At 43.7% G+C, this 25,306-nt stretch overlaps 1 protein-coding gene across 1 annotated transcript in view; it reads right to left on the bottom strand.

Moving 5' to 3' along the window:
* The window catches only part of xylt1 (xylosyltransferase I), a 271,771-nt gene that overhangs the window by 132,828 nt on the left and 113,637 nt on the right, over positions 1-25,306 (bottom strand). Inside the window, exon 2 of the mRNA XM_078240920.1 lies at positions 19,174-19,681. Within this exon, the coding sequence (XP_078097046.1) occupies positions 19,174-19,681 (508 nt within the window). The remainder of the gene's footprint in view (positions 1-19,173; positions 19,682-25,306) is intronic.

Below are 25,306 nucleotides of genomic sequence, written 5' to 3'. Positions count from 1 at the left end.
GATTGACTATCTATTCTCAATGAAGCAGCTGTGTGGATGTAGAACAGAGCAAACATCTCTCTGAGAGCACACGTTAATGTGAATTGCCTGAATGGGACTGCCCAATTCTTGTCTGCATGTCAGACAATTCTAATTGGAGAAGTAGAGGTGAGGGACGGAATCTTCCAGGAATTTGGCAGCGTCAGTTCTGGTGAGAAAGCTGGTGTGGAACTCTCCAGCTCCACTGGCCAGTTTTCTCTCCAGATCTCGTCACTTCAATTGCCAAAAAAAGAGTGAGCACCGTTTACACCTTCACCCTGACAAAGGCAAGGATTCTTAGAGCCAGGAACAGACTCTACTGAGATCCGGGTGCCTCCCTTTTTAATGGGTATTCTGATTACTGAAACAAAACGTAATCCGCCCCCCCCCCCCGCCTTCTCTATCATGGACATATCTGTGACCTTCCCGCCCCTTAATCAACCCTGACATTCAGCTCCTGCTCTCCCCTTCACCCCTTCCCATCACTGCCAGCATCACCCCTGCCCCTGCCACCCCCCCCCCCCCGCCCCCCGATTGTTGCTGGCATCCCCATTGCTTTGTGTCTGATCCCCCACCAAAACACAAATAGGCGAGTCCCGGTGCGCAAGGCCCCCTCTCTGGCCTGCCCCTGGCACCGCCCCATGGCACTGCCCGGTCATCACAAACACTACATACTTCCATCTCCATAATATCATCGATCTCAGCCCCCTCCTCAGTCCATCTGCTGCTGAAAATCTCATCCGGGCTTTTGTGAACTCCAAACTCAACTATTTCCAGCTTCTCATTCTTTTCCCTTCAGAAACCTTTGCTCATCCAAAACTCTGCTGCCCAAATCCTAACTCACATTAAGTCTCACTTCTCCATCACCCTTGTGGTTGCTGAGATACATTGGCAACTGGTCCAGCAACATCTCTATTTTAAAATTCCCATCCTCGTGTTCATATAGCTTTGATCCTCCTTATCTCTAGAACCTCCTCTATCCCTATAACCCTGAGAAAACTCTGCATTCCTCGGCTTCTGGCCTCTCAAGCATCCAGCAATGGAGGGCTCGTTTAGGAAACATTTAGAAGCTACCGTGATAAGTTTCCTTAATTGATGAATGATTGGCCCATTTTCTGACTTGTGGTGCAATGCATTCTGAAACAGAGGCAATGGAGGCCTATATGTAAAGGTCAAGACATATTAAGTTTATTTATTAGTGTCACAAGTAGGCTTACATTAACACTGCAATGAAGTTACTGTGAAAATCCCCCAGTTGCCACACTCTGGTGCCTGTTCGGGTACACTGAGGGAGAATTTAGCCTGGCCAATGTACCAAACCAGCACATCTTTCGGACTGTGGGGTGAAACATACGCAGACACGGGGAGAATGTGCAAACTCCACACAGACAGTGACCCAAGCCAGGAATTGAACCCGGGTCTCTGGCGCTGTGAGGCAACAGTGCCAACCACCCTGCCACCATGTCTTCCTTGGTATCTAGCACATCATCTTGTGAATTTCATTTCTGTAAAGTCACTGTAGCCTGAATGAAGTGGAAACTGCAATGTGTGATTGCAATGGGCCCTCACAGACAAGCACAATGCAGATTGTTAGAAGGTAACCTCACGGTTCTGGGTTGAGAGCAATGGGGTTGCAATTTATGTACAGGATTGACCTTTGTTGAAACAGAATGAATCACACAGTGATAAATCTGCCCCATCTTTAACAGTTGCACTTCAAGGTCACCTGAAAATTCCTAACAGCCAGCTGTAATCTGAAATACTTTGAATTAGAAAATTGCATGATTATACACGTTATACGATTTACAAAAGGAAATGATTCACTGCTCTGAGTAAAGCTGGGGCCCTAATGTATAGAACGCCAAACAATTAAGGTGCAGCAAAATTCTCCGATCGGATAAATAATAGCAATTTACCTAAATTTGTAGGTTTATAAATATATATCTTTATATAAACAAATAATATGAAGATGGAATAATTAGTCGTGTTCATTTTAATCGAGCTAAAGCACATGGTTTATTCAAATCTGACATCTGTCTATTTGCAATGCAGTTTTCATTATAACTGCAGTCATTTGTTCCTGTGAAAAAACACAAATTTCCTGATAATATTAATAAATGCACTTCCATCCTTGTTGTATGAAAGGCAAATTCATTTGAATTTACAGAAGCTATTTATTAAAACATTTAAAGGGATTGTATTTGACATTGTTCTGTTTCCACCATTAGAAATAATTCCTTGATTATCGTGTTAAGTTGCTTTATATCTCATCAATTCTGCCTCTCCAGGAGTCTATGAAAATATATTAAAGTAGAATGTGCATCAGCCATTTCCAGTAATTACAAATATAATAAAAGAGGCATGAAAAGAATTACATTTTGTAAAAAGGTGCCCACTGGCTGGGAGCGTTTCTTGGCTGCATTGCAACCTCAGAGTAAGACGACGCTTATAAATCTCTCGAGTATCAGTGTGTTAGAGGCTAACTCAATACTTTAGCTTTGGAATTCTGATTGGGGCCAAGTTACAATCCCGATTGGAGTTCAGAAGACAGGATGGTGGCACAGTGGTTAGCACTGCTGCCTCACAGCGCCAGGGACCCAGGTTCGATTCCCGGCTTGGGTGACTGACTGCACATTCTCCCCGTGTCTGTGTGGATTTCCTCCGGGTGCTCCGGTTTCCTTCCAGTCAAAAGACGCGCTGGTTAGGTGCATTGGCTGTGCTAAATTCTCCCTCAGTGTACCCGAACAGGCGCCGGAGTGCGGCGACTAGGGAATTTTCACAGTAACTTCATTGCAGTGTTAATGTAAGCTTACTTGTGACATATGCTGTAAGGTAGGAGGGAATCCAGTATCTGTGATTCTGCCTCACATTTTCTGCACTGTTATTTTCTGGGGATGTATTGGTGCATCTTATGCCCAATCTACGTTTGTTAAGGGGTGTGACAGGCAGAGCAACCAGACTCCCCAAGCAATTCAAAACAAACACAGAAAATGCTGCAAATGCTTAGCATGTCCGGCAGTATCTGTGGAAAGAGAGAAAGTTAACGTTTCAGGTCTGTGACCATTCATCATACATTTCACAGACCTGAAACATTGGCCGAAATTCTCCGGCCGTTCACGCCAGTGGGATTCTCCCATCCCACTGAAATGAACGGGGATTTGGCTGTGCCAAATTCTCCGTCCTGTCCATCAGTGGCAGCAGGGCATGAATGGCCGGAATTCTCCAGCCGTTCTCACCTTTTCTCTGCACAGACGCTGCCTAACCAGCTGGGTACACCCAGCATTCTCGGTTTTATTTCAGATTTCCAGCATCTGCAGCATTTTATTTTTCTACCCCAGCAATTCGACCCTTTATGGCCTCCTTAATATTAGTGGAACTTTAGCCAGTCAGGGGCTGGCTTGGGCCTTGCCAAAGCCAGCAAAAAAAAAAGCCCAAGTCTTTAAAAGGCCAGCTACTCCAGGACAGGATTGATTACTTTTTCCAAAAAGGGCTGCTTGCTTCCTTGGAGGAGGGGGGAAAAAAGAGGTGCTGCTGCTGTGTCTCCTCTCTGCCTAAGCAGCTTGCAGCCACTCTAACATTGCCCCGTTGTTCTGCGCAATGTGGTTGTTGTGCCCTTGCAGGTGTAAGCTGCCCACAGCCATTCAGATGGCTCCAAGCCCAGCCTTCTGAATCTAACCTCAGATGGATGGAGAGCTTCACTCGCCTCACTCGCACCAGGGGAGTGCACAGCCATGAACACTGGGCCCCTGTCGTGGAATTCAGCCTGAAAACCTACTCTCTAAATAGTGTGCAGTTATGCATTCTTTCTGCGACTGGAGATGAATAGCAGGCTGCTTCATGCTTTAATGGGTTCCATGATTACTATTCCAACACAGAGTGACTTCAATCACACAACTGACACAATGCAATCAGTCCTACTCCAGCAGAGAACAATTGTCACTGCATGCTGCACCGGCTAGTCCTACAACTTGCAATTATAACTAGTTTTAAACTAAAGCAAGCAAGACAAAATAGAGTCACAAAGAGAAGGATTATGAGGAAGGTTAACAGTACCAAAGGGGGAGGGGGCCAGGGAGCTATCTCCAGAGGGCAAGAGTAGAGTGGCTGAACAACTGGCACTAATGATAGAAATTGTGAATATGGGAAATGGATAAGCTTCAGTGTAGCTGCAGAGGCAAGAGAATGCTGAGGTCAATTAGCTGTGACTTGGAGCCAGTTGGAGGTTGGCAAGGGCAGGAATGATGTGCATAGGATTTGGTCTGGGTGAGGGCCCAGATAACAATATTTGAATGAGGAAAGTTATGTAGAGATGGAAGAAAGTGGTCTTGGTTGGAGCAGAAGCTGAAGAAGCAGCTACGTTTGGGGCTGAGCTTCTGCACCTCCCTGCCATGCCATCCAAGCTGTTGATGGAGTCAAGGCCACATAGCTATTGACAGAGAGCAAAATGGGTTAGCTTGAGTTTTGTTGGCATTGAGCTGGAAGAAATTTTGGCTTATCCAGTTGTACAAGCCATTAACCGAACACAACATTAACCTCCGAATCAATAGAGAATTGCAGAAGTAAAATTGGCTATTGCGGGATACACTTGGAAGCTGACCACAAGCTTCTCAATACTTTATCCTGACATTAATGAGTGCTTATTAAGAGTGGAAGGTTAAAATGAACATTGTCTATGTCTGAGACAAAAGCTACAGGAAAATCTCGCGGATATTTTATTGCCAGATAAAGGAGGATTTTTTTGATTTTAAATGATAATGAAAAAAAAAATTGCCTTTCAAAACGTTTTCGTAATGTGAGATCTGACCGTCTGAAGTCACGATTAAATATCTATCAATATATTTCTCCCCAGGTGACCATTTTCCCAAATTCTGTTTGCCAATAAAGATACACAGCATCCTTCATGCAATCTTATTTCCTTCCATTACTGAGGCAGGAAATTAAATCAGGTAACCAAAGCTTCTTTACGAGTATCTACAAGTTGATGGCAAGAGGGTTCTTCCTTGTTTTTGGAAGTTTTGTTGGATGCAGCATTTTTATACAGAATTCAAAAACTAAATGTTCTCTCTCATGGGAAATACAATTTGAATATAAATATGAAACACAGTAAACCAATTTATTTATTGCCAAACATTGTGTTAAACATCAGTTACCTCCAAGTGAGGAATGCAATTCACTCTGTCCAATCAATTGACATTTGGAAAATTTATCCAAACATCACCCCCACTGACAAGTTTCCTCTGCATCAACGTGTATTCATTGGGTCAAATCCATGCAGCAGATTACTCTGTCAATATTCAAACATCAAAAGGCTTTTAAGCAAGACACCTTAATCTCCCAAAACACATCAAATACCTGGAAATAAATCGGAATTCTCTTTTGAAAGATTGAAACGGCATAAGATATAAAGTAATGGACAGCTCGAATGTAACCTTATTGAAGGATTTGACAGAGCAATTTATTTTAAGTAGTGTAGCAGGATCATCAAACATCATACTCTTCATGGTTTGCATTTCATGCTGAAACCCATTTGGATTATTAAACAAAACAACATTCTATGGTACACACAGCACAAGGTTTACCGGTAAGCTACAGATTAATAAACCCTGGGCAGTATTTAATGGGTCCATGCGAGCAGGAAACGTGGCAGACAGTGGGGGAGACAGGGACTTACCGAGGCGGTTTCCTGCCGCTGGGTTGAGTTTGAGAAATAAAGTCAGTGGTGACTCATTGGCAGAGTGGCCAACAGGCCGCTGGGTGGCGGAGACCGGCTTACCATTCATTTGCATACCACGATGCCCATTAATTGGGAAGCAAACCAAAAGTAGTCAATTGCAACTGCCCAGGAATGAAAGCCAGAGGGGCTCATATCATCACCCACCTTCTTCAAGCAGTTCACTTGGGGGATTTTGCAATGGGTCTCATAAACCCAATCTTTCTGCAACCTTGGGTGTTAGAGGTGGGGATTTGCCACAGTAGGGCCTTGGTCATCCATCAGCCAGCACCAGCCAAGGGAGAGGGAGGTCAGGGGGAAGCCAACCAGAGCTGTCTTCATTGGCAGGTCAGCACATGTACAGAACAAGCAACAAGTACCTCCAGAGGTCAGAGGGGTAATGCCAGAGATGCACAAGACTTTCTCGGGATGGGGTTACTGACCTTTTTACAACCAGGCCATGCTTTTGGAGGGAGCCCATGACCATCAGCCTCAAGGTAACTGCAGCACTAAGCTTCTACGCCAATGTTTAATCTCATGGCAGTCATGATGTGGAGATGCCGGCGTTGGACTGGGGTAAACACAGTAAGAAGTTTAACAACACCAGGTTAAAGTCCAACAGGTTTATTTGGTAGCAAAAGCCACACTTTTGCTGCCAAATAAACCTGTTGGACTTTAACCTGGTGTTGTTAAACTTCTTACTAATCTCATGGCTCCATGGGGTGGTGGGGGTGGGGGTGGAGATAGGTGTGATATTTCCCAAGTAGCAGCACGTAGGTGCATTCTGAAGGTGACAAAGGGTCAACAAATTCATCAAATTCTTATCAGATACTGATAACCCAGGCTGTACAAAGAACAAAGAACAAAGAACAATACAGCACAGGAACAGGCCCTTCGGCCCTCCAAGCCCGCGCCGCTCCCCGGTCCAGGATTGAATCCTGAATCCAGGATCCCCGCCCAATTTTCCAGCCTATCTACATACCAATATCCTATCCACCGAGCTGTCCCTCACAGCTACGATGCTTTGTTCATTACAACCTATTAACTTACTCCCACCCCCCTATTCCAGACCATGTGATCCCCAGGGAGAGGCGAAAACCCAGAGTGAAAAACCCCAGGGCCAATATGGGGAAAAAAAAAATCTGGGAAATTCCTCTCCGACCCCCTGAGGCGATCGAAACGAGTCCAGGAGATCACAATGGCCCTGATCGGAAAATGCTTCCCAACCCTAGTCATTTCCACTTCCATGAACACCATATGAATTCCCTGCCCCCGAGACAGGTTCCCAACTGTAAGAGCAGTTGGCTGAGCAGCCATTCTGTGGCATAATTGATTGCACAGAAGTAGCCATTAGGGCTCCCTGGGAACAGCCAGCTGCATTGGTAATGTGGAAGGGTTACACTCACTTCACGTTCAAGTTGTTTATAACCACCGGAAAACAATTAGGCAGCTGTGTGCTCGTTTCCCAGGGAGATCTCATGATGTATGCATCTTAAGGAGTTCCCAGCTGCCACAGCTATTTGAGGCCCCTACCGAAATGCAGGGTTAGATCCTGGGTCACAACAGCCATCGCCTAGAACATGGCTCATGATACCAGTGCACCATCCCCAAAGACACTCCCCTGCGGAGGAGTGTCATAATGATGCGCACTGCTCAACAAGGGCAATCACAGAACACAGCATAGCATCGTTCAAAAGGTGCTTCAGATGCCTTGACTGGTCCGTAGGATCTTTACAATCCGGTACCTAGAGGGCTCCAGGACCATCAATGTCTGATGTGCCTTGCACGATGAGGCATTCCAAAGGGAGAATTATCAAGCAAGGACATGGAGAAAGCCACTGAGCTGCTGTCATTCAAACAGATCATGGCTGATCATCGACCTCTTATGCCTCCTCATCTGTCTTAAATTTCCTACCCCTTATTGTGAGACTGTATACCCTGGTTGCCGATTCACCAGGCGAGGGGAAACGTCCTATCGACATCTACCCTGTCACACCTTGTAAGAATTTTGAGGAGGATAGAGATCTCTGGACAGATCTCCCAGATGTCAGGACCCCAGGATGTGCCAGAGACAATGGCTGGAATTTTACGACCTCACTCAGGCGAGGCTCGTAAAATCCTGCCCGATGCCAGTGGAGATTTCCATTCCAATTTTGGGCAAGGCGGTAAAATTCCGGGCAATATCTTCAATCATTTTGACCATGAGTGATGCACCATTTCCTTGTCTGCCAGCCTTTGATGATTGTGGGCCCACCCTCGATCCAAGGTTTCCTCAACAGACAAGACCTTTACCTCCTAGGAGACCAAATGGAGTGGCTAATTCTGAAAGGAGATTACATTGTCCAAGGATACCAACTTTGCACTGACACTCAAGTCAGTGAAGCTATCATGAGCCATCTCTCTGCTCTTTGCCCACACCATCAAGGCCATGATTGCACTAGCAACACATCACTTCTCACAATCGTCTGTGACCTCGGCCAATCTCCCTGGCTCATCATTTATAGGGAGGCCAGCAGACACTGCATGTTTAGCCATGAGAATCCAAATTGCCTTCAGAATACAAATCAGTCCACACGTTGTACCATCCAAAAGACTCTCCTCTAACACAACACCACATTGTTGCGTACACAGGGGAAAAAGTCAGTCCCCTTCATTCAGCACAGCCACTGCAAAATACCGTCTGAAGGAGGACATCCTAACATACGCACAGAGTGCACACAACAATCAAGTGAACAAAGTGAATTGTGATATCTTACACGATTAGAGATAGAGAATCTGGTGAACTGGTAGAACGACAATAATCCCCCCCTCATTGTCAGTAAAACAAAGGAGATAGGCATCAACTTCAGGAAGAGTAGTGGAGGACATGCCCCTGTCTACATCAATGGTGATGAAGTGGAAATGGTCGAGAGCTTCACGTTTCCAGGTGTCCAGTTCACCAACAACCTATCCTGGTCCCTCCATGCCAATGCTATAGTTAAGAAAGCTCACCAATGCCTCTACTTTCTCAGGAGGCTAAGGAAGTTGGGCATATCCGCTACAACTCTCACCAATTTTTACGGATGCAACATTGAAAGCATCCTTTCCAATGTATCTCACCTTGGTGTGGCACCGGCTCTGCCCAAGACCGCAAGAAACTATAAAGAAACTACAAAGCCCAGTCCATCACGTAAACCAGCCTCCCATCCATTGATTCTGTCTACACTTCCCGTTGCCTCGGAAGAGCAGCCAGCATAATCAAGGACCCCATGCACCCCAGACATACTCTTTTCCATCTTCTTCCGTCGAGAAAATGATTCAAAAGACTGAGGTCAGGTACAAACCGACTCAAGAACAGCTTCTTCCCTGCTACCATCAGACTTTTGAATGGACTTACCTTGCATTAAGTTGATCTTTCTCTGAACCCAGCTGTGACTGTAACACTCCCCACTCTCTCCTTTCCTTCTCCCCTTTGTACTCTATGAATGGTATGCTTTGTCTCTATAGCAAGAAACAATACTTTTCACTGTATCCCAATACATGTGACAATAAATCAAATAAAAAAAAGATTGTGCCTCCAATACTACTTTGTGAATTTTTATTTTACAGCCTTGTGACTTCGACATCAGCAGCAGTCGAAGAGGCAGCTAACTGAGAGCGATCCCCTGCCGAATGACTGCACGAGGGACAGGTGACCTCTGCACACACTTAAAGTTTGCATTGCAAGTGTTTGCAGGGCAGCTCCTGACATACCGGAGGAAGAGGTGTCTATTTCCTGTCCTGCCATCAGGAGCCACGCTCTTATTAAATTCCACTCAGGGTTTCAGAAGGTTCATCCACATACTGGTTATTCTGTAACAGTATGTGGAAAGGAGGAAATGCTTTATTTTATGTGTATTTGTTAATCACTCAGAAAGCAGTAGTTAGGTGAATGTTCACCCCAGTGATTTATCAAACACTGCATCATTCCAACAAATATCTGCAGCAATGTTCAGGGTCAGTCTGGTGAAAAAGGAGCGTGCTTCTGATGCTGCATCTGATGAGGTCTTGGTCCTGCCATGGTCTTGACATTCTTTCTAAAGCATACAGGGCACTATATTCCAGATATTTAGTGTAGACACCATGGGCTGGTAAGCTCCTTCTGCAATTCTGAGATTTTGGGCTAACCAATGATTTATAAAGGTACTTCTGTGCTTTAATAAGAGAACTTAAATATTTAGGTCAAGGGGAAAAAAAAGACAAGAAATGAATGAATGTCTGAAGCTAAACTGAACCTTTCAATCTAAATCTAACAAAAAATTACAATGAAGAGAGAGAAATTTGAAGCCTACCAAGAATGTTTAGAGCAATTATAATCAGTCCAAAACATCTCCCCCCACTCCTCCTCTCCTAAACACCTCTAAATCATCCTTCCACCTTGACAACAGGGTTTCACTCATTTACAGCATGTCATGGCTTCAATTTCTCAGTCACTGTACTCTCCAGTTGATGCGTTCTCTGCCCATTCTGGCTGTCACTGTTGTTCTATACCTCCTGTCCTCATTCTCAGTGTAGAGAGAAGGTGTCTGGGTTCGGGCTACAACCCACTCTTGTTTTGAATGAGTGGAAAGTGGGCTGTAATGGTGGGATCAGATTGGAAGAGTGCCACAACCATAATCCTCTGAATTAAACCCACAGAAAGCAGTACGAGTAGGAAAAGCCATGAAGCAGCTGCACGGAAGATGTGGGGGCAGCTTGGATGTTAGCATTGGTAGTTAATGTAATCTCCATAACACGTCCAAATGCTAAACATCCAAATATATGAAAAATCTCATTGCTGTATTACAGGAAAAATATTTCAGTTGTGTCCAAACACTGGCAGTGCGTGGAACGTCTGCATCATTACAGACAACTCACTCCTATCAAAACTTCCAACACTGATTTTAATGTGGGAAAATAGCAAAAATCCCAGATGCCGAGTAAAGTCAGGATTTCCCTCCTGAGCAGCAGATATCCTCAATGACATTCATCCCACCGGTGACTGCCTTCTAGAATACACAGGCAGTCCTTCATTTACAACCCAGCATTAAGCAACACAAAGATTAAAGCTTTACAGCGTGCAGTAAAGCAGTATAGTTGTTTAACAGGCTCCTAAAATACACCTTTCGATTAACCAACTGCACAGAGAGGAATCACTGTCACACAATCAACAGGCTTCATGTGCTGCATGCGCGAGGAATGACAGCGAGGGTTTTGTGGCTGAGGAAGACTGCTTTGTTAATCACACGTTTTGCTCAGCCTTAAATGACAATTGCCCACAGCCAAACCTAACTTTAATTAACTGATTTACAGCAAATCTATCTGCTCCAAACCAACGTTTTCACTCTGAACCTTGAATCACAACTCCCAACTTACAAGTTGGGAGGTCTGATGAAGCTCTGACACAGGGTCATCCAGACTCGAAACGTTGGCTCTATTCTCTCTCCACAGATGCTGTCAGACCCGCTGAGATTTTCCAGCATTTTCTGTATTTGTCCCAATTTACAAAGTGATTTAGAACATAGCACACAAGTTGCACCGGTCATGTCCTTACCTACCTAGGCCTATATATAGGCTTACCTATAACCCTCAATCCTATTAAGTCCCATGCAATCATCCAGAAGTCTCTTAAAATACCCTATCAAGTTTGCCTCCACCACCATTGACGGCAGCCGATTCCACTCACCCACCACCCTCTGAGTGAAAAACTTACTCCTGACATCTCCTCTGTACCTACTCCCCAGCACCTTAAACCTGTGTCCCATTGTAGCAGCCATTTCAGCCCTGGGAAAAAGCCTCTGAGAATCCACCCGATCTATACCTCTCAACATCTTGTACACCTCTATCAGGTCACCTCTCATCCTTCGTCTCTCAAGGAGAAAAGACCGAGCTCCCTCAACCTATCCTCATAAGGTATGCCACCCAATCCAGGCAACATCCTTGTAAATCTTCTCTGCACCCTTTCAATAATTTCTACATCCTTCCTGTAATGAGGCGACCAGAACTGAGCACAGTACTCTAAGTGGGGTCTGACGAGGGTCTTATATAGCTGCATCATTATCTCCCGACTCCTAAACTCAATCCCTCGATTGATGAAGGTCAGCACACCATATGCCTTCTTAACCACCTCCTCTATCTGCGAGGCCGATTTAAGAGTCCTATGGACCCTGACCCCAAGGTCCTTCTGATCCTCTACACTGCTAAGAGTCTTACCCTTGATATTATACTCCTTCAACCCATTTGACCTGTCAAAATGCACCACTACACATTTATCCGGGTTGAAGTCCATCTGCCACTTCTCCGCCCAGTCTTGCATCCTATTTATGTAATGCTGCAGCTTCTGACATCCCTCCAAACTAACCACAACACCACCAACCTTCGTGTCGTCGGCAAACTTACCAACCCATCCCTCCACTTCCTCATCCAGGTCATTTATGAAAATGACAAACAGCAAGGGTCCCAGAACAGATCCCTGGGGCACTCCACTGGTGACCGACCTCCATTCAGAATAAGACCCATCTACAACCACTCTCTGCCTTCTGCAGGCAAGCCAGTTCTGGATCCACAAGGCAACAGCCCCTTGGATCCCATGCCCTCTCACTTTCTCAAGAAGTCTTGCATGGGGGACCTTATCGAACGCCTTGCTGAAGTCCATGTAAACCACATCTACTGCTTTTCCTTCGTCAATGTGTTTAGTAACATTTTCAAAGAACTCCACCAGGCTCATAAGGCACGATTTGCCTTTGACAAAGCCGTGCTGACTACTTTTGAGCATACTAAACTTCTCTAAATGTTCATAAATCCTGTCCCTCAGGATCTTCTCCATCAACTTACCAACCACTGAGGTTAGACTCACCGGTCGGTAATTTCCTGGGCTATCCCTACACTCTTTCTTGAATATAGGAACCACATCCGCAATCCTCCAATCCTCCGGAACCTCTCCCGTCTCCATCGACGATGCAAAGATCATCGCCAGAGGCTCTGCAATCTCTTCCCTCGCCTCCCACAGTAACCTGGGGTACATCCCACCCGGTCCCGGCGACTTATCTATCTTGATGCTATTCAAAATTTCCAACACATCCTCTTTCTTAATGTCGACAAACTCAATCTTCTCAGTCCGCTGCAATCCTGTAGTACAACCACCCAGGTCTTTTTCCACCGTGAATACCGAGGTAAAGTATTCATTAAGCACCTCCGGTTCCGTACAGACTTTCTCACCGTCACATTTTATAGGTCCTATTCCTTCACATCTCATCCTTTTACTCTTCACATATTTATAGAATGCCTCAGGGTTCTCCTTAATCTTACCTGCCAAGGCCTTCTCGTGACCCCTTCTGGCTCTCCTAATTTCCTTCTTAAGTCCCTTCCTACAAGCCGTATACTCATCTAGATCCCCATCATCGCCTAGCTCTCTGAGCCTATTGTACGCTTTCCTTTTCCTTTTGACTAGGTTCAGCGCAGCTTTCGTGCACCACGGTGCCCGTAACCTACCAAAACCTCCGTCTCATCGGAACGTTGTCATGTAGAACTCCAGACAAACATTCCTTGAAAATCTGCCACCTTACCTCAGTACTTTCCCTCGAGAATACCTCCTTCCAATTTACGCCTCTAATCTCCTGCCTGATAGCTTCATATTTCTACAAAGCTTGGGCTTAAAAGTCACAAGTGAATGATTCTAGAGATGAAACAATCATTTGGCATATAAAAATATAGATACGAAAAGTTATAGTGTTGAAAAGTGAGCTAAAAGCTATCTAACCACCACAGTATGATTGCTCAGATAATGCCTACATTATCATTAGAGATAAAGACTTTATAAAATTTCCAGATACACCTGTGGTATGGTATTGAATGTTTAATCCAGGTTATAATTGCCTCCTTAAAGCCTTTTCTAATATCTTTAATTTGCTTAATGTATTTCAATGTTTCCCTATTTAAATGCAAATAATGTAAAACATTTCCATTTGTAAAATGACAATGTCATGATTTAATGATATTTGTAATGTGCCGCAGAGTTTTACTCGACTAGAAACTGGTTTAGGGCATGATTCACATTGTGCCAATGCAATCCCTTTATAGTGAAATGCCTGGTATCGTGAATACTGTCATAATGTACACAACACAGCTTATTATTCATTAAAAACTTTACTCTTAATCTGTTTCACAGGCAAAATAGATCTTCTTTAAAAGGCAAATGAGCCTGCTATGGTAAATCAGCTTGTGATAAATTGGAGGATACTCAGTTTCATGGTGACAATGTGGCCTGTAAGTCTAGCATTCCTGGCGAACTCCTCAGCTGGAGCACAATCAAAGGCATCATAGGATATGGGATAGGCCAGGAAAGTGGAACTGAGATAGACCAGGATCAAGAAGCCACTCCTAGACTCCTGCTCCCATTTCATATTATTATTTATTTGGAGACTGGATGACATATTTATGGGTTTTTAATGTTTTTTTTAAATATCACTTTTTTTCAATAACTAAGTGTGACACTTAGAAGTGTGATGGATGTGAGCTTCCAATGTAACAGGGTAAACCGTGGGGGCTTGGTGCAGAGTTCTGGATGTAAACTGTGCACACTTTTAAATAACTTAGAATCACGTTTGAAAGAGTTTTGCTGGCAGATGATGGATTATTTTGGAAATTAGGAAGTTGCTACTTGTACCTTCCAGCACCTGGTGCTGCCTATAGTCAGCACTTACCTCCAGACTTGTTTCTGAACTTAGGGCTCCCAAGACAAATATCCGTCAAACATTTCATTCGACTGATTTCAATGGAATAGAAAGTCAGGCAGTATGTGTAATCCAAACCCCAACGGCCAACTTTTCATCCCAAGTGACAATTAACCCAAAAAAAGACTCTTTAATCCCCAAATAATCCCCAAAATGATCACACATCATTAACTCATCATCACCCCTACACTAGGTGTGTAGGTGAGTTTACAAGGTTACAAATAGAAGCATTCGATACAATTGTGTGCCTAATATGTAACTGTTGGTCCTTTTAGACCTTGAAGTCAGATTTGTTTAATATATGAGCTCCTAAAACAGTACTGGGCATCAGTAACTACCACTAAACTAGCATACAGTACTGGGTATCAGTAACTACCACTAAACTAGCATACAATACTGGGTATCAGCAGCACCAAACACCAGGCAGCAAGATACACTAGCAACTAACCAAGGGATGCAGGAAAGAGAGCCACATCAAACAGCAGAGACTACCAATCACTATCAGCAATAAACACTGAGCGATCCAATTCATTTCGTAAAGGGAACAGGAATAAACCAATTCATTGAGATAAAAGTTGAATTTCATTTTATCAATATCTTGGATTGACCGAGCTACACATCAAATATTTCTTGGTGTCAGAAGCACTTCAGTGGAGATGATCTGATGGTCGGTCAGCGGTTGACAGATTTGTTTTAAGCTTTTGTCACCAAAATGGAAACAGATCAATTCAACATCGATCCAATGATCAGACAATCATCAATTCTGGTTGCTTCAGCCATACACTCTCCTTGGGGAAACCTTTTTTGCCCCACGCACATTGATCCGTTTGTCAATTGCTGGGAAAACAAACATTTCATTCGAATCAGAAAAGTTAAAAACAGTTCTCCCTGACTGAGGAGCTCTTTCCTACAGTTAGTATGGCACAAGTCCATGGCTCCTCGGTTTACCCCTCTGCTGAACAACCATAATCCAGTTACGTAGGGGCACAAAACCGTTCCCTAATCAAGTGTCTTATTTTAACGTATTTAATGTGTTTCTTCTTTGAAAAAAAGTACTCATCTATATAGCATCCTTCACCACATCAAGAATGTCCCCAAGTTCTTTTTCCAATGATGGGAGGCAGTGGCATAGTGGTGTCATCACTGGATTAGTAATCCAGATACCCCAGGCAAGATATAGGCACACAGTGGCTAGCACTGCTGCCTCACAGCGCCAGGGACCTGGGTTCGATTCCTTGCTTGGGTGACTGTGTGTGGAGTTTGCATGTTCTCCCCGTGTCTGCATGGGTTTTCTCCGGGTGCTCTGGTTGCCTCCCACAGTCCGAAAGATGTGCTGCTTAGGTGCATCGGCCATGCTAAATTCCCCCACAGTGTACCCGAACAGGCGCCGGAGTGTAGCGACTAGGGAATTTTTACAGTAACTTCATTGCAGTATTAATGTAAACCTACTTGTGACACTAATAAATAAACTTTAAACTTTAAGATCTGGGGACCCAGATTTGAATTCAACCTTGGCAGATAGTGATATTTAAGTTCAATAAAAATCAGTAGTTAAAAGTCTACTGATGACCATGAAACCAGTGTCAATTGTTGGAAAAACCTATCTGGTTCACTAATGTCCTTTAGGGAGGGAAATCTACCGTCTTTACCTGGTCTGGCCTACATGTGTTTCCAGCTGCACATCAGTGCAGTGGGCTCTCAAATGCCCTATGAAATGGAGGGCAGTTAGAGATGGGCAGCAAATGCTGGCCCAGCCAGTGACGCCCACATCCTGTAAATGAATTGAAGTATAGGAAATATAGCAACCAATTTGTATACAGCAATGACCCAAAAACATCAAATGTGCTAAGGATTGGATCATTTGTTTTATTTATTTATTCATGGGATGGGGGCATCACTGGCTCAGCCCATCCATAATTGCCCTCGAGGGGGCAGTTAAGAGTCAACACATTGGGTCTGGACTCACATGTAGGCCAGACCAGGTCAGGACGGCAGATTTCCTACCCTAAAGGACATTATTTAAATTGATGGGGGTTTTTTTTACGATAATCGACAATGGTTTCATGGTCATCAGTAGATTCTTAATCCAAATTTTTACTAAATTCAAATTTCACCATTTGCCGTGATGGGATTCAAACCCGGGTCTGCAGAACATTATTCTGGGTCTCTGGATTATTAATCCAGTGACAACAGCGTTACGCCATTGCCTTCCCTCGTTATGATGTTAATTTAGGAATAAATACTGGTCTAGTTGGGACCAGGGAGCGGCGCGAGCTTGGAGGGCCGAAGGGCCTGTTCCTGTGCTGTATTGTTCTTTGTTGTTCTTTTAAAACACCAGGGAGAATTCTTCTGTTCTTCCTCCAAAAAATGCCACGGGATCATTTACATAGACTTAAAGAACAGACACAAAGTTGATCCCTCTGACAGTGTAGCACTCTCTTCATCCTGTCCTGAGGTGGCCGCATCTTTGGTGGCTTTTCCAGTAATGGTAGCTGAATTTACAATCCTCTTACCTCAGAAGCAAGAATGCTGCCACCAAACAAAGTCTGGCACCACAATAATGAGAAGAAATAACAAGAACAAAATTGTGGAGCTGATTCTAATGCATCATGATAGCATTTCCAGGAACCACCTTGGAGGGAGTCATGGATACACAGCTGGTGGGTTCCAATGATGTGCTCTGGGAATATGGAATTGGACCTCATTGGCTCATGAATGGATCCTGCTTTCAGATTATTGTGTTTATATTTTCCCACTATTTCTCCGGAACGACAAGGCTTCAAACTCAAACTTAAAATTGGCTGCTTTATAATAAAACAATAAAACGGAATGTGAAATGATCATTGCATCCAACCTGCAGCAACTGTCTGGAACTCCTGACAGATTATTACTTTCAGAGTATTTGGTGTTGGGCTTAAAATCAGATGACTTTCAAATTTTACACTCCAATAGGGAACAAAAGTGCTGACAAGAGAGGAGCAATCAGGGCTCCGATTCCAGCACAGAAGCTGCGGAGTGGTTGTCTGCAGCCAGGACTGGAAGGTTCACAAGAAGCTGAAACTTCTTTTATTTTTGTTCCACTTAAACTGTTGACAGTTAAAGAGTTCTCAATTTGTCATTAGACACGGACTGAATCGGCATTGCGTCTTTTTGATGACAGAATGAATTTGGAATTTATTTTCAGAAGGTTAATTGCCTGTTCTGCCTTTTCTTTTCCTGCTGACTCTAAGAATTTGAGTTGTGTTTTTGCAATCGAAGAGGTGTTGCTAACAACGGTTGGGAAGCCATGAACAAGTCCCAGCTTTGATCAAACATCCTGACTTGTTTTGTACTAGCACAGAGGGGACAGAATACTAATTAAAACATCAGGTGCTTTTACTATCTCAGGGTTTCCAACTCAACATGAAAGAAATATTTAACGTAGATATTAATAACAAGGGGATTTCCCAATTAATTTTTAGCATGTTAACATTCTGTGACCTCTTCTGTACACCCACGTAATCTTACATATAATCTGTAACAATTTAATAACACGGGTTTTATCAGTTCCTTCATGCCTGTTCATTAGATCAAGCAAATTGTTTATACCCATTAATTTATTTAGTAACAAAAACACTTTGGGATTAACCTTACTATCCAGAGTTTAAAACTATTGTTGTGTCATTATGTTTTACTGCTTAGAGTCAAAGCTATAGTATATGGTATTAGTTTAACAGTACTGTGGGAGAAACTGCACCCCACAGACTGTGAGCCAGAAAACTTATGTTAGGGGGCAGCACAGTAGTTAGCACTGCCTCCTCACAGCGCCAGGGACCCAGGTTCGATTCCCGGCTTGGGTCACTGTGCAAACTCTACACAAACATTCTCTCCGAGTCTGCGTGGGTTTCCTCCGGGTGCTCCGGTTTCCTCCCACACTCCAAAGATGTGTGGGTTAGGTGGATTGGCCATGCTAAATTGTCCCTTAGTATCAGGGGTACTAGTTAGGGTAAATATATGGTGTTATGGGGATAGGACCTGGATGGGATTGTGGTTGGTGCAGACTCGATGGGCTGAATGGCCTCCTTCTGCACTGTAGGATTCTAAGATTTTGACTATTGAAGCACAGCTACATGAAGCTTGGATTCTGCAATGCTCCAAGTTTAATTGTTTTAACTTTGCAAGGTGCAAGGTCTGATATTCTCAAGGTTATTTCGAGGCTAAAACAGAAAATGCTGGAAACTTTCAGCAGGTCTGACAGCATCTGCAGAGAGAGAAGAGAGCCAACGTTTCTCGAGGGTCATCCTGACTCAAAACCTGAGCTCTATTCTCTCTCCACAGATGCTGTCAAGACCTGCTGATATGTTCTAGCATTTTTTGTTTTTGTTTCAGATTCCAGCATCCGCAGTATTTAACTCAGAAGCTAATTAATTTCAGGCAGGTATCAGGTTGAGCAGAGATCAGATCTACTCTGTTTCCTTCTCTCTGGAAGTTAGGGCAATTTTCATTTGCTGAGAAGCATCCTTTTGTAGATTTCAAGAGTTATATGGATATCTGAAGTATGACAGAGATTTATCAGAATTAAAGAGGGAGACCATGAGAGAGAAAGAATGCGAGGGAAAGATAAGAGAGAAATAAGAGACAGGGTGTAGAGGAAAAGAGAAAGATAGAGAGATGTCTTTTCTTACTCCATCAGTTGCCTATTACATTAACAACTAGATGTATATCACAGCTCCTTACCCTCCAATGGACACAATCGAGGCACCTTTTCCGGCATTAACTTTCCATCTTTATGAAGGCAATAGAGCTCCGCAATCTCCTGTCTGCAATGCTTGCTTTTAGCCCTGGTTAGTGCTGACAGTGCTTCCTTGCCCGTAATCTCACATCTGGGAGTCTGTTCGTAATGGATTTCTTGAGAACCTTTTCCAATCACCCCACCTTTGTACAGGCTCCCGGTCTTGTAGTTTGGTGGTAAATTGCTGGCATTTTTGACCATATAGTTGCCATGCTTCAGCACCTCGTTGGCGCTCTTGCCCAATAGTGAATGATCCTTGGCTTTGCCCACCTGTTCGTACTTGGTCTTCTGCACAATCGGTGCTTTACTCTTCACCTCCGACTGCAACTTCTGCCTTTGCAATCTTGGCCCAAAATTGCTATTGTCAATATTTTCAAAGTCTTTCGGGACAGAGTTTTCATTATTACTGTCGATCCGATTTTTTTCCTTTGGCTTGTGAGAAAGGAGCACACCCTAGAAGAAAAAAGGCACAGAAACCGGGGCTGTTAATAATCGGAAGCCAATCCGTTAACAAATATGATAAGTAGGGCAATTAAAGAACAAGCTTTATTTTCAAACTTTTAGACAATCAAAAGCAGATGTTCTTGTTATTATGTGTGGGCATATTTAGCTGGGCAAGACACAGCACAGTGAGGAATAAGGTGGATTACATTCACCTTTACGTTCACCTTAGTGATGGAAAGGGATAGGCATGAACCTCGGGCCAGTGGTTTTAGCTGGGGGAAGGGTAATTATGAGGCTATTAGGAGAGAATTAGGAAACATAGGTTGGACTAGGAGATTACAGGGACTGGGAACGTCCGACATGTGGAGTTTTTTCAAGGAGCAGCTACTGCGAGTCTGTGATAGGTATGTCCCTGTCAGGCAAGGAGGAATTGGTAGGGCTAGGGAACCGTGGTGCACCAAAAAAGTTTCTTTGTTGGTTAAAAAGAAAAAGGAGGCTTATGTTCGGATGAGACGTGAGCACTCGGGTAGTGCACTAGAAAGCTTTAGATTGGCTAAGAGGGAGTTGAAGAGCGAGCTTAGAAGGGCTAAAAGGGGACATGAGAAGACTTTGGCGGATAGGGTTAAAGAGAATCCTAAGGCATTCTATAGGTATGTCAAGAACAGAAGGTTGGTTAGGGCAAGTTTAGGGCCAGTTATAGATGGCAGAGGGAAGTTATGTGTGGAACCGGAGGAGATTGGTGAAGCATTGAACCAATATTTCTCTTCGGTGTTCACGCAAGGGGACATGAATATAGCTGAGGAGGACACTGGGTTGCAGGGGAGTAGAATAGACAGTATTACAGTTGATAAGGAGGATGTGCAGGATATTCTGGAGGGTCTGAAAATAGATAAATCCCCTGGTCCGGATGGGATTTATCCAAGGATTCTCTGGGAGGCAAGAGAAGTGATTGCAGAGCCTCTGGCTCTGATCTTCAGGTCGTCGTTGGCCTCTGGTATAGTACCAGAAGATTGGAGGTTAGCGAATGTTGTCCCATTGTTTAAGAAGGGGAACAGAGACTTCCCCGGGAATTATAGACCGGTGAGTCTCACTTCTGTTGTCGGCAAGATGTTGGAAAAAATTATAAGGGATAGGATTTATAGTTATTTGGAGAGTAATGAATTGATAGGTGATAGTCAGCATGGTTTTGTGGCAGGTAGGTCGTGCCTTACTAACCTTATTGAGTTTTTTGAGAAAGTGACCAAGGAGGTGGATGGGGGCAAGGCAGTGGACGTGGTATATATGGATTTTAGTAAGGCGTTTGATATGGTTCACCATGGTAGGCTTCTGCAGAAAATGCAGATGTATGGGATTGGGGGTGATCTAGGAAATTGGATCAGGAATTGGCTAGCGGATAGGAAACAGAGGGTGGTGGTTGATAGTAAATATTCATCATGGAGTGCGGTTACAAGTGGTGTACCTCAGGGATCTGTTTTGGGGCCACTGCTGTTTGTAATATTTATTAATGATCTGGATGAGGGTATAGTTGGGTGGATTAGCAAATTTGCTGATGACACCAAAGTCGGTGGTGTGGTAGACAGTGAGGAAGGGTGTCGTAGTTTGCAGGAAGACTTAGACAGGTTGCAAAGTTGGGCCGAGAGGTGGCGGATGGAGTTTAATGCGGAGAAGTGTGAGGTAATTCACTTTGGTAGGAATAACAGATGTGTTGAGTATAGGGCTAACGGGAGGACTTTGAATAGTGTGGAGGAGCAGAGGGATCTAGGTGTATGTGTGCATAGATCCCTGAAAGTTGGGAATCAAGTAGATAAGGTTGTTAAGAAGGCATATGGTGTCTTGGCGTTTATTGGTAGGGGGATTGAATTTAGGAGTCGTAGCGTTATGTTGCAACTGTACACAACTCTGGTGCGGCCGCACTTGGAGTACTGTGTGCAGTTCTGGTCCCCACATTACAGGAAGGATGTGGAGGCTTTGGAGAGGGTGCAGAGGAGGTTTACCAGGATGTTGCCTGGTATGGAGGGGAGATCCTATGAGGAGAGGCTGAGGGATTTGGGATTGTTTTCGCTGGAAAGGCGGCGGCTAAGAGGGGATCTTATTGAAACATATAAGATGATTAGAGGTTTAGATAGGGTGGATAGTGATAGCCTTTTTCCTCTGATGGAGAAATCCAGCACGAGGGGGCATGGCTTTAAATTGAGGGGGGGTAGTTATAGAACCGATGTCAGGGGTAGGTTCTTTACCCAGAGGGTGGTGAGGGATTGGAATGCCCTGCCAGCATCAGTTGTAAATGCGCCTAGTTTGGGGGCGTTTAAGAGATCCGTAGATAGGTTCATGGACGAAAAGAAATTGGTTTAGGTTGGAGGGTCACAGTTTTTTTTTTAACTGGTCGGTGCAACATCGTGGGCCGAAGGGCCTGTTCTGCGCTGTAATGTTCTATGTTCTATGTTCTACATAATGATTCCAATATGATGCCGGAGCGGGGTGACTTCTTGCAAGCTATGCCCAGCATACCCTCTAATTCTATCTTTTACTCTCGTTCTATGCTTCTTTAACTTCATTCTAACAATTTTACACTACATTCTGCACTCTCTCGTTTCTTTCTCTATGAACGGTATGCTCTGTCTGTACAGCACGCAAGAAACAATACTTTTCACTGTATACTGATACATGTGACAGTAATAAATCAACTCAAAAATAATGATAATGAAGCTCACCCAATTTGCATTTAAATTAAGGACAGAAAATTGGATAGACTATTACAACTGTGTGGTCCTCTTTATCCCATTTATATTTATGGACTGTGCCTAGCCAGTTCGATTTGGACAAATCTACTGTCCATTATACTAGTCTCTCACTGAAATATATACAACATTAGTGATGAAAAATGTACTGATGCAACTTCTCTGTAATACATGGTTTGCACAGTTCTTATAGCGAGAGGTTAATTGATATTAGGTATCAATGCAATAAACAGGAGCTTAATTTCACGATATCACAAGTTCTACATGAAATATTTAACCCTGTCTCCGCACTGCAGTTAACAGAAAGAACAAGGAAACAACTAAAGGAACTGAATAGAGATGCATTTTCTGTTTAAGTAAATTAACTAATGGAAACAGAAAATCAGCCTCAGAATTACAAAAATGATCACCCCCATCTGAAAAACACTAGTTTCTCTTTTCCAATTGGATTTTCAGTGAAGCCAGCTTGGCTCTGCTGTGACATGGCAGTCGAAGGAGTTATTCTTGGTTACACAGAACATGTCTGTGGAGAGTTCCACATCTTGTGGGTCCATTTTCACAGAAAATATCAAAACAAAAAAAAACTAAACGGTGAAAGAAATTTCACTCATTTTGATGCAAATAAACCCAGACAGATACAGGACTTCTGACCCTCATTTACAGAGGATACCACATTCACACTCATTCTAGTCAATCCATTTTAAATGATTCATTTATTCTGTTCTCAGAATGTTGAAAGGCTCTAATCGATCAGAATGTCATCCATCAAGCCTTCGTGAATATGGGGAAGTATTACATATCTGATTTGTTCATTTAGACCTCTTCCACTCAAGCCTATGGGCGGCACAGTAGCACAGTGGTCAGAACTGCTGTCTCACAGCGCCAGGGACCTGGGTTCGATTCCCAGCTTGGGTCACTGTCTGTGTGTTTGCACATTCTCCCCGTGTCTGCGTGGGTTTCCTCCGGGTGCTCCAGTTTCTTCCCATAGTCCAAAGATGGATTGGCCATGCTAAATTGTCCCTTAGTGTCAGGGAGCTAGCTACGGTACATATTTGGGATAGGGCCTGGGTGGGATTGTGCTCTGTGCAGACTCAATGGGCCAAACGGCCTCCTTCTGCACTGTAGGATTCAATGATTTTAAGAATATATGAATATAAACCATAATCTATATATATTCATAGATAGATATATACATTGACAGATATATACACAGATTATATTCATAATCTATGAATATAAACACAAAAGATATTTTACTTTCTTTCTCACTGAGGTACTAGACCAACTGAGAGGTACAAGGAGTATTCCACACCACATTAATTTGTTTCTGTATAATATAGTTTTGAGTGGGAAGGTATGCCACTTTTGTGTTGACTTTTAATGCATCTTCATACTTAGATAATAATTATAATATATCATGAGTATCTGGTTGCTAACTAACTTAAGTGCAGTTGGACAAGCTCAACTTTAATGCACTGTTTCACTCCCCTACTGAGATCAGGAATTATTTTCTGGTATTTTAATAGGAGGCATCAGTTCAATAAAGAGTTCTTTTTATAAGTTCAGTTCCTGGAGCAGATTGCTTACTGCAGTGCTGTTTTTATGGTTCCTGAAGGAAGTCCGTTCTGTAACAGTTCTTGTGGCTGGAACTTTCCAGTCCCACCCTGGTGTATTTTCCCCAAGGCAGAGTCAGCTCAGTGCGGACAACTGACGGGATCTTCCAGTCCCGCCAACGTCAGTGGAAATTTGCATGGCTCACCCATCTGCCACCGGGGAATCTGTGACAAGGGTCCTTCAGAGGGACCGGAAGGTCCCACCAGTGGAAAGGGCCAGAACTCCACCCTCAACTGTGACTCAAACACAATATCTTCTGAAGAATTTGAAATAGTTCTTACCAAAGCAATGACAAAAATAACAAAGTTGTGAGCTCAGTTACATCATTGTGTGGTTCACCATGAAGGCGATTATTTCGAAGGGCCGAATGGCCTACTCCTACTCCTAAATTCAAAGATAGGCCATGCTAAATTGCCCTTTAGTGTCCAAAAATGTGTAGATTAGGGGGATAAGCCGGGTGAATAGGTGGGGATATGGGGATAGGGTTGGGTGGAATGAATCGGTACAGACTCGATGGGCCGAATAGCTTCTTTCTACACTGTCGGGATTCTATTCTATGATTCTAAGTCCTCAGCAAGAGCGCATGTGACTTGTGTGTCATCGAGGGTCATTTAGACTCGAAACATTGGCTCTATTCTCTCCCCAAAGATGCTGTCAGACCTGCTGAGATTTTCCAGCATTTTCTGTTCTTCATAGAATGGAATCTATAGAATCCCTAGAGTGCAGGAGACCATTCAGCCCATCGAGTCTGCATCGACCACAGTCCCACCCAGGCCCTATTCCCATAACCCCACATATTTACCCTGCTAATCCTCCTGACACTAGGGTCAATCGAGCATGGCCAATGAACTGCACATCTTTGGACTGTGGGAGAAAACCAGAGCACTCAGTGGAAACCCACGCAGACACGGGGAGAATGTGCAAACTCCACACAGACAGTGACCCGAGGCCGAAATTAAACCTGGCGCTGTGAGACAGCAGCACTAACCACTGTGCCACCATGCTGCCCCTTTTTGTGTGTGACTTGTGATAATCCTAGCGTAGTAAAATGGGCAAATACTTGTTAGATGAAATTTAAACCAGGGAAATGTAAAGTGACACATTTTTGAAGGAAAAAGTAGGAGGACATATGCACGTGGTGTTAAAAATTCAAGTGGAGCAGAGCAATAGGGACAGATTTTTAAGTCAAAGCATAAATTGCAAAAGCTTTAAACAAATACACATGGGATTTTTAGATTTATAAATAAATAGTTGAACGATTTGCGTTTCTATAGCGTCTCAC

This window comes from Mustelus asterias, chromosome 23 (assembly GCF_964213995.1).
Source record: "Mustelus asterias chromosome 23, sMusAst1.hap1.1, whole genome shotgun sequence".
NCBI lineage: Eukaryota > Metazoa > Chordata > Chondrichthyes > Carcharhiniformes > Triakidae > Mustelus > Mustelus asterias.
The sequence above is the reverse complement of the archived record's forward strand: the minus strand, read 5'-3'. Positions and strand labels throughout refer to the sequence as shown.